This window comes from Chelon labrosus, assembly GCF_963514085.1.
Source record: "Chelon labrosus genome assembly, chromosome: 10".
NCBI classification, from domain to species: domain Eukaryota; kingdom Metazoa; phylum Chordata; class Actinopteri; order Mugiliformes; family Mugilidae; genus Chelon; species Chelon labrosus.
Window position 1 is genome coordinate 17,124,682 of NC_140360.1, and position 9,983 is coordinate 17,134,664.

Genomic DNA, 9,983 nt, shown 5'->3' on the forward strand with positions numbered 1-9,983 from the left:
AAGAATCTAATGTCAGTATGAATGCACGTGTTTAAGGGGATTTTTGCCACCTCGTGTCCTCTTCGTGGAAACCTTTATGTGTCTGTGGCTACATGCCTGAATCTAATTTGGTTTGCAGCTGCAGCAGAACCAAACACAGAGGCATATTTCCAAAACCTGGCAGGAAAATGTGATTCATGTGAATGTTATTAGCATTTCCCTTCATTTTCTGTTTCGGTTTGTGTATGTGCTGTTTGTGCAGGCAGAAGTCATGACGCATCACCTGATCGGATATCTGACCCGTGTCAACAGTAAAACGGGCTGTGTGTGTTTGTCTACAAGGGGATTTTCACCTTCAGAGCTTCCTAGTATCTTAGGTCAGAGGTCTTTTGGTCAAATGAGGAAATGGGTGAAAATGCAAGTTTCCTGAATAGGTTCAAATGATGATGCATTCAGTTATTTCTTCTTATGAATGACTGTGTACATGTGTTTGTAGCACGTGGTGTGTCGCACACAGGGCAGAGCGATGTCTGCCAAATCCGAACAGATGACAGATGGCTTCATCAGTCTGAAGTATAACAGAGAATTTAAGTGTCAGCCATGTGGAGTGGAAGTGGAGCATGGTGAACTGTGCAGAACATAAATAGAAAAACTGCTCATCTGTCACAGAGGGATTTTTATGTCAGCGTGAAAAACTGAATGGATCTGAACTGGCTGCCTGGTACAGCTGGTGCTTTCATACCTCTTTCATACCGCTTTCATACATGTACAGCATTAACTAAAAAGATGCAAGACACACATTTTCCACGTCCGTCTGTTTCAACTGTCTGCATTTGCACGGTTTTGGAAATTCCACAGGTTCATGAGTTCAGTTCCCCAGCTGAACATTTCCCACAGAGAAACTACGGACTGACCATCAGTCAAAGTTGCATCTCCAGTTTTTGTGAAATCCATCACCCTTCAATGTGGTTTCAAATGTATTTTAAAGCGAATGGTTGTCTGTCTCTCTGTGTTAGCCCTGCGATGGACTGGCGACCTGTCCAGGGTGTACCCCTGCCTCTTGCCCGATGACAGCCGGGATAGGCTCCAGCAGACCCCACAACCCTTCACAGGAATAACCGGGTATAGAAAATGAATGAATGAATGAATGTATTTTAAAGCCTTCTATATTAAACGTTTATTCATTTGGCTCTAAAAGAAGACAAAGTAAGATATCTAATGTAAATATATCTGTTTTCAAAAATAATGTTGAAATCAGACAAAACAACAATGATCCCTGAAATATTAAGAACTTCACAGCTACATACACAGCAAGCTTTTTCTAATCACATTGGTTTTTTGTTTTGGAGCAGAGATCATCAGATGAAAACCCACCCAGTTCAAACATTAGTCATTGTTTACATAGAGTTGACAGGGAAGATCCATGCCACTGCTCTTTCACTATGGAGCAAGAGCTGACACACGTTTAACTTAAATTAGCCTCGTATAAAACTAGAAGCAAGGGGGGAAAGCTAACCAGGGTTTAGGCAAAGCAACAACAAGCTCTAAAGCTCAGTAGTTAACACAGGGCGTACAAAATCATGAATATAACATCAACAAAGTCGGGTTTTATTGTGAGTCATGTGTTGGTTATGTTAGTTATGTGTTATTGTCAACATGAGGTTGCTGGACTAGACAGCAAAGCATGAAGCATGACCCATGGTGATGATTTTACATTGTGAGGAGATTAAATAAACTATTAATGAAAACTTAACCAGTGGGATTTAGAGGTACTTTTTACTAAGCTAAGCTAAGCTAACCAACCTCCTGTCTTGTCTAATTCTAACAAATAACCGGACATAAACATCTTACAGTCTTAACCAGGACTACATCGCTTTAAATTATTTGGAAATTAAGTATATTTTCAAAACTTTTTTTAAAATTTTAAAATTAAGATTAAGAGTTGTAAAATACATTAATGTGAAAAGAAGAAGAATAAGGAAAAAAAAAAAATCTTTGTTATTGCTCCACATGGTTATCTGAGAGCCACAAATTATGTCACCAGAGACATTTTACGGGAGAGTCGACCCCCTTACAAAGATCCTCAACAGAAATCAATGTGGAAATCCCGTAACGTGTGATGGTTACACACATCCCAATGCAGGTCACGTCTCCACACTCTGGAGTAAATAAAGATGGTGTTGTGAAACTTTCCACATGCGTTGTAGAAGTTTAACCTGTGGGAATAAATGATTTTCTAACATTATTCTGGGCTAAAAATCACCAACTTTATGAAGCTGTTTTACTCAGATTTTACTGGTGAAACACGCTGTACATCTATATGCCTTTGTTTTTAGCTTCGTTTTTAGACGAACCATGACGGGGATAACTGAGAATCTTTATGGACTATTGCACTTTGGGACGAGCAGCCTTCGGCTAGTGCACACATATAGAAGGACATCAAGGAAACGTATAGTATACATGCAGTTTGTGTCCAAGTGGATCCTTCCTTGTTCATTAAACCATAAAACTGCTCAGGTAGAATCTGGTAGGTAGAAAGGTAGAATCTGTGCACAGACAAGTTGTCTGATCATGACACCGCTAAACTCATTTCAAACAATAGCAATGAATGACAGGATATTGTTGTCTTCAACAAAAATATGAAACCATTATTTTAAGGATATCATCAAGCTTATGAACTTTTTCAATAATATATGTTTAGTTGATGTATTTTGGTCCACATTTGTGTTACATTTTCACCCCTTACCTAACTCGCCCCACTGACATTTAGCGCTGAATATGCCTGGGGAAGTTTGTAAATCTCATCTGTTATAGTAGTTTGTTTCTACATTCATTACGAGCAGAGAGCTCAAATATAACAAATCAGAGATGGACAGGAATGCTGTCGACTGTGTGTAATGCGGATTAAATCACTCCACAGTAGTGGAGATGTTGGCACAGAGACAGACAGACAGAGAGCATTAATCACAAATCTGATTCAAGATTCTGATTCAAAAAATAATACATCCATCACATCCAAACTGCCTTGCAGTGAAAGTATTTGCATAATTCAAGTAAGACGAGGTGGAGAGCTCTTGCATTATGTAAATCAAGATATGATTAAAGAACATTACCATAAGCACAAGTGCAATCAGGAAGTGGAAATGTATTGGCAACGCTTGTCTATTAACTGCTCTTGAATGTGGCACAGTTCACTGACGCCGCAAATGAGAAGCTGGTTCATTACCACCAATCTAGGGAGCAGGTATTTCACATACGGCACCGTATTATGCTAACAGCTGCATAATTGCAACGGTGGAGGGAAGTCCTCGCTCTCAGCATCTGTCGGTCTGCAGGGGGAAAAAACTAAATTGGGTACATATGAAGGTGTTTTGATTTGCCGACTGGGCACGGAAATTGACAAGATTATTTCTCCCTTAAAAGCCTCCTGAGTACATTTCAAAAAGCTGCAAGTTGAGGTACCCTTCAGTGAGATGACTTTTGATTTAATGCATCAGATAGCAGTGGTTAAAAAGGGCTTGTGTGCAAAATGTATTTCTTATTTCAAAGGTAAAGAAAAAATGGCAGAGACAAACAGAGACAAAATAAGACAGAATGAATACAATTACAGAGCTAGACATATTTAACATGAAACTGTGCAAAGGGAGAAGTGTTTTTTTTTTCTCTTTTCAAATATTTCAAGTACAATAACTGACAAGGGCTCTTACCGCTGCACAGCTCTCAACCTTCACTGTGAACAGCGCCACTTCAGTCAGACAGTGTTTGAGATTCTCCACCTGAAAACACAACAGTAAAGCCACAACATTATTAAGCAATCAGCGCCGTTGCCACTAGATTGCATCCGCCATCCAGACTAGTGGGTAGGACAAAACGGGACGCCACCCCTGCCCCTTTTTTGTTTTGAAAGCATCAGTGCCCTTTTCAAATGCCAAATCAGAGGTTGGCCTTGCACACTGCAAACTGTATCTGACTGAAGAGGAAATGGCATAAATAAGACTGATTTATAAAAATAAACACTGCTTGCACTTTATGTGGATCATCTGGATCTGATAGCCAGGGTCTCCTCTTGCCCTGCTCCACTGAAATACAAGGAAGAGTCTTGTTTTACTTACTGATTGTTTTCTGGCCTTACTGTAGCAACAAGAAATGAAATAGTAGTAAAGAATGTTTCATTTGCAAACGTTGCCACGAGCCCATACTGCCATCTAAAGGTGTAGAGCACATAGTACAGTCCTAAAAGGAATTGAACAGAGAGAAGTAATAGATTTGTTGGGGGCACACTCATAATATCATTACCTACATTAGTTGCCTTCCAAAGCTTCTAATGAAGACAATGCTTTCGAGTTATTGGCCACCACAAGACCAGTATGGTAAATTTGTGTTGTTTTCTTTTTGTATAGAACAATGAACTGAAATATTTATGTAGCATCATCATAAAAAAAAGAAAATTAAAATGTCTTTTTTTATGAAATTATTTTCATATTTTGTACAACACTACTATTTATTTATTTATTATTTGTTTTATTTGTTTAATTTATAAATAAATCGCTGCACAATCTAACGACTACACGTCCCATGATCCTCTCTTCGGTTCACTTCCGCTCTTTCAACCGCTTTAGGACAAACATTGCAAGGATGGGTAACGCTTCGAGAAAGAGAGCCAACATCTCACAATCTGTTATTACTAACATATAGAGCGCCAATGTCATTCAGATTAAGTAGCAATTTAGCATTTTATTTCCTTTTTGGTTGATGTGAAAGAAACACGCCTATCAGAAAATAAAAAATATATATTCTTTTATCAACACATTTCCTGGTTGCGGTGACGTCGTTGTCCTCACCTTGTCTCATTGGTTCTGTCCGTCGCTTAAGAGTTTTCCCGCGCTGCGTAACAACACACTGAAGTGTCAGCCTGTAGATGTAGCAAGCTAGCGTTTTGGTGACATTTTAACGTTACTTTACATCGATACTGCAGCTGTAGCTACACTATAATGCCGTCCTCAGACTATGACCAAGCTTCTCTGCCGGATTTATTACCGCTGTATTACAAACGGCTGTTCCCCTTCTCACAGTACTATCGCTGGCTAAGCTATGGAGGAGGTGAGTACACTGTCCAAGCTTGAGCTGGTTACCAGTACTGGTTATCTGTTAACTTGCTACGTGTGTTGATGATACTGTGTGATCTCTCTACAACCAGTAGTAGAAATCATAACTAAATTACTGGTGTACAGTTATGAGGTAACAGTACACCACCTTTCAAATTCAAGTGTTTACTTAAAATCTGTACCGTTTCCAAGATTGAGTTGTAAATGGACAAACGTGTGTCTTTTCTTAGGACCACCTGGCACAATATTAAAAAGTTAATTGTGCACTGATAAGTCTGGAATAACAGTCCAATGCCAGGGCTAAACAAGTGCTTTTATTTTGAAAGAGTGTGCTGATACAGTGCCAATCTGTTTCTGGAGGTCAGACTAAAATATTTTCTATTCTTCATTTCAGATTCTATCTCTGCATTATTCATGTGAGCTACAAATATGTGAAAGTAGACGCTGAAATGCTTGAATGTTTTTCCTCTTGCTAAATTCCAGCCCCAGTTTTATTTTTATTTCAGACAAGTGTACATCAAAAGCTTTAAGTACATTGGCGCATTAGATAAAAATTTGCCATACACAGTGGAGATTCCTTTGACACCAGAATCAAGGACTAATCTCTTATATTTTCCTGTGCAACCTCAGTGCAGAAGAACTACTTCCAGAATCGGGAGTTCTCCTTCACACTCAAAGACGACATCTACGTCCGCTACCAGTCGTTCAACACGCAGAATGAGCTGGAGAAGGAGATGCAGAAGATGAACCCGTACAAGATTGACGTCGGAGCAGTGTACAGTCACAGGGTAAGACTTCGCGCTCACGCCACGTGTCTCGTAGAATTTGTGCATCACTTGGAGACACGCGGAGAAAGTTTGTCACTGTTTGTCGCCCGCAGCCAAATCAGCACAACACCGTGAAGTCAGGGACATTCCAGGCTCTGGAGAAGGAGCTAGTGTTTGATATTGATATGACGGATTATGACGACGTCCGAAGCTGCTGCAGGTAAATTGATTATGTTATTCATTTATGTGCAATAACAAATAACTTTATTTCATACGGGCTTGTTACACTGAATAGTGTGAAAGTCATAACAACGATACATAACTTTAATTTTAGTGCTGCAGACATTTGCTCCAAGTGCTGGACCCTGATGACCATCGCTATTCGTATCCTGGATAGAGCTCTCCGAGGTTTGACTTTCACTGATTTCTTTTCAGGCGTCTGCTTGTGTTGATATTTGGCTAAACTGTCATTGAACATGTTTTTGTTTTATAATGTCTTCAGAGGACTTTGGTTTCCACCACCTGCTGTGGGTTTATTCTGGCAGAAGAGGAGTGCATTGCTGGGTGTGTGATGAAGCAGCCAGGAAGCTCTCTGTAGCCGCACGCTCTGCTGTGGCCGAGTATCTCAGCCTCATCAAGGTAACATTATTTCAAGTAGTCTCTCAAGTAAAGGAGAGTAATTAAGGGAGCAAACTGACTCAGTATGCAGTAATATCTATCTAAGGTTTTAAGTTATTGTTTATGCTTGGTCATGTCGGACTACTGAATCAAATTAGGATGCCTTTTGTAAAAAATAATACTTAAATAGGACCTATCAAAGATAAGTGCTCCACAAAGAGTCACAGACAAGAACACACAATAAATGTAAATTTAAAGAAAATTAAACTAATAAAACAACCAATCATTTATCTAAATTAGGGAAGGCTAACGTTTCAAAGTACATCTTGATCTTTTTGGATATGAGATGTGATGTTCTGATTGCTGCTGCTGTTTCACAGGGCGGTGAAGAGACAGTGAAGAAAGTGGTGCTGACGGATCCAATTCACCCTTTTATCAAGTACGTGTGGGGTTATTCTGGTGATTGTCTCTAATTACGCCGACTGTCACAGAGTTTGTTGCCTCTGTGTCTTCAGCTGTTTAAGAGTCTGTACTTGTAATCTTGACAGAGAGTCTTTGGTGGTGGTGGAGCATTACTTTCCCCAATACGCGCTTCAGGACCAGGACATACTGGGTCGCAAGGAGACCATAGAAAAAGTCCTGGCGCTGACGCCTGAAGATATCCTTTTCACAACATGCTGCATAATTTACTTATCTATTTTTTTTAAAGAATGTATCAATTTAATATGGTTTTGTTTTAAAAATGGACACAAAATGACTTGACCTCCATTACATGTAAGAAAGGAACTGCACCTGGAGTTCCAAAATGAGAAGAAACCTGACAAGCGTTGGAATCTGGTCTTGGACCACGCGACCAAGAAACAGGTCAGTCATTCTGCTCACGTGGTGTAAGCTTAAAACATGTTTATTTACGTTATTTATTTAGTTAGTTTTTTACATTATTCCACTAGAAGGTTTATTTTTGTAATGTTTCCTCTTCCAGAAGGCAGGCAAAAAGGGCCATCACTTTGAAAAAGAAATCATGCTGCAGTATTGTTACCCAAGGCTTGATGTGAATGTCAGTAAAGGCGTGAACCATTTGCTAAAGAGCCCGTTCAGTGTCCATCCCAAAACAGGTGAGCAAACTTCAAACATGGATATATTGGACATGGTCTTTGCTGAGTGTAAATTTTGTGTTTTTATTTATTTATTTATTTAATTTGCATTCAATGATGGCAAACAAGTTACACTGAGTGTTCGCCCTGTTCAGACTTGGCATTAACATGCGCCCTTTGTAATTCAATCACAAGTATTCAGCTTTAATTACATGTGTTCAAACCTGGCGATGAGATGGTTCTGGGGTCACCACTCCAGACCTGATCACAGTTTCACGGCCTGTGTTCAAATAAACACCAACATCATTTGGGGTGAAGCAGAATATTGTAACAGCGTCTGTCTCTAATGGATCTCTACCTACCACTGTATCAGAACCATGAACAGCGCTGACATCAAGATATGATACAAATTATGGCACACTGTAAACTCTCTCTCACTCACTGAAAGCCCACACGTTAAGTTATTATTTAGGTTACTTATTTTTCTCTGCGCTGACGTCACACGGAGTCGTGTTACTGCTGCCCCGTTTAATTGCAGCAATTAGAAGAAAATCCACAAGAAACTCAGCAGAAATCACAAACATCGTAAAAAGATACTCAGAACATCTACCCATGGCTGTTTTAACAATGAAACCTTGTAAAGGAAACTACTTAAAAGCTTTGATGTTGAGCTAAGTGCCTTTGATTTTTTTTCTCTTGTTCACTGGTGAGCAGGTAGATCTAATGATATTTAAGTGAACCCTGACAGATTCCTACTGTGATTTCTCTCTGGCTAGGGCGCATTTCTGTTCCTATTGACCTCAAAGAACTGGATACCTTTGATCCTTTTGCTGTGCCCACAATCAGGTAAGCAGTAATGTTATATCTTTTGTTCTGTTGTGAGCAGTATGTGTCTGTTTAGAGCTGACTTTGGGCCTATTTTCTTTGTTTTTAGTCTGATCTGTGAGGAGCTGGACCGGCCCCGGCCGGGCGAAGAGGAGGAGAAGTCCGAGGACGCCAAGGAGAAGGAAAACGAGAAGGATGCAGCAGAGAGGCGGAAGATTAGAGGTCTGAGAAAATCTTTAAAGAAATGCACTTTGGCCAACTTAGCAGTAAAATGGTATTTTCTTGCTTGTTTAAATGCAGACAAAACATGTATGATGATTCCAAACAAACTGTATGTCCAGTGCTTCTGAATGTCTAAGCTCACATGTTTAAATTTATTTTTCACAGATTACAAAAGAACCAGCCTGGCGAAGTACGTGAAACACTTTGATCATTTTCTAGATGTATTGGCTTCCTCGTGGAAAGGAGACCTTCTCAGAAAAAGTGGTAAGGTTTTAGTTTTGGTAGATTAAATGTAGATGGAGCAATTTCTGAGTTTTTCATATTTTTTAAGCAGTTTGCTTTATTTCCTTTTCCTCCTTTAGATCTCCAGAAAGAATTCTGAATTGGACCAACAACCAGAAAATTACATCTCTGAAGGAGCACTGTTTATACGACTCTGTTAATTAATGTGGCTGGTGATGCAATAGAAACGGAGTTAATTTTGTGTAATGGTGTCATTATTCTGGTGAACAGTAATTTCATCCAAATCTGTTTTATTATGCTCCTACAAGACTCAGTACGTATACACTTATACACAGCTAAATAATTTCTGTCTTACTTTTCTTGGTAAAATATAATTTTTATATTGTTTGTCTACCTGTTCCCTACATATTGTTGTTATGCAGACATTTGTGAAAATAAATTTGATACTTCTGCTCTTGTAAATCCGTCCATTTATTATTTTCATCAGATTTTGTTAAAAATGTAGGTTATGGGCCCTGGTTGTAGTAGCAGTTCCCAAACAGTTCCCAGTATACTGAACGGGCTTCAAATTGACTACAACAGTAAGATGTAACATATATATTAATGCATTTTTAGTTTGCTCTTTTTTCTACAATGAGTGCTGTTAGTACATTCTGGATATTGTGATCTTAGTATTTTGTACAGGGTACCTTTACTTGCGGTATTTTGTGTTGTATTTCTGCTTTGACTCATATAAAACAACACAAATGGATGAGCCTACTTCATCACACTCCTTCCTTCTTGACATTTAATCAACATATTTACTTCAGTGAAGTTGCGAAAGGGACAACACAAGCAATAGCACTAGAGTTATGTTCACTACCAAATCTTAAAAAAGGCTTGCCAACTGTTGTCACATGCCAACTAGATTCAACACAAAATAAATGAAACTGTTGCTTTGTTTACATCAGGAATACCTTTAAAACCACCAGAAAATTGGTAATAATAATAATTGGAAAATGTGGTTACTAATTAATTTTAAGTTAGAGTAGCAATATTACAAAAAAAAAAAACAGTCCGCATTAAAAATGCAAAAATACAGACACATATTGAGTAAACATGCGAAAGAAGCACCTGAGAATGACATTGTA

General features: G+C 38.9%; 1 protein-coding gene across 1 annotated transcript; it reads left to right on the forward strand.

Annotated features, from left to right (window-relative positions):
- The first annotated feature begins 4,740 nt into the window (after nucleotides 1–4,740).
- Nucleotides 4,741–9,761, forward strand: prim1 (DNA primase subunit 1). The gene is made up of 13 exons (XM_084552750.1): nucleotides 4,741–5,079; nucleotides 5,715–5,872; nucleotides 5,965–6,071; nucleotides 6,186–6,259; nucleotides 6,354–6,490; nucleotides 6,850–6,908; nucleotides 7,018–7,127; nucleotides 7,242–7,333; nucleotides 7,452–7,584; nucleotides 8,340–8,409; nucleotides 8,498–8,610; nucleotides 8,776–8,874; nucleotides 8,973–9,761. The coding sequence occupies exons 1-13, from the start codon at nucleotides 4,971–4,973 to the stop codon at nucleotides 8,990–8,992; spliced, it is 1,281 nt and encodes a 426-aa protein (XP_084408876.1). The 5' UTR covers nucleotides 4,741–4,970; the 3' UTR covers nucleotides 8,993–9,761.
- Nucleotides 9,762–9,983: the final 222 nt, after the last annotated feature.

Bases quoted from the DNA above. Each gene is read 5' to 3' on its own strand.
- prim1 (XM_084552750.1), top strand. From the start codon at position 4,971: ATGCCGTCCTCAGACTATGACCAAGCTTCTCTGCCGGATTTATTACCG. The intron at 7,128-7,241 runs ATATCCTTTTCA...GACCTCCATTAC, and splicing joins CCTGGCGCTGACGCCTGAAG to ATGTAAGAAAGGAACTGCAC. The intron at 7,585-8,339 runs GTGAGCAAACTT...CTCTCTGGCTAG, and splicing joins CAGTGTCCATCCCAAAACAG to GGCGCATTTCTGTTCCTATT.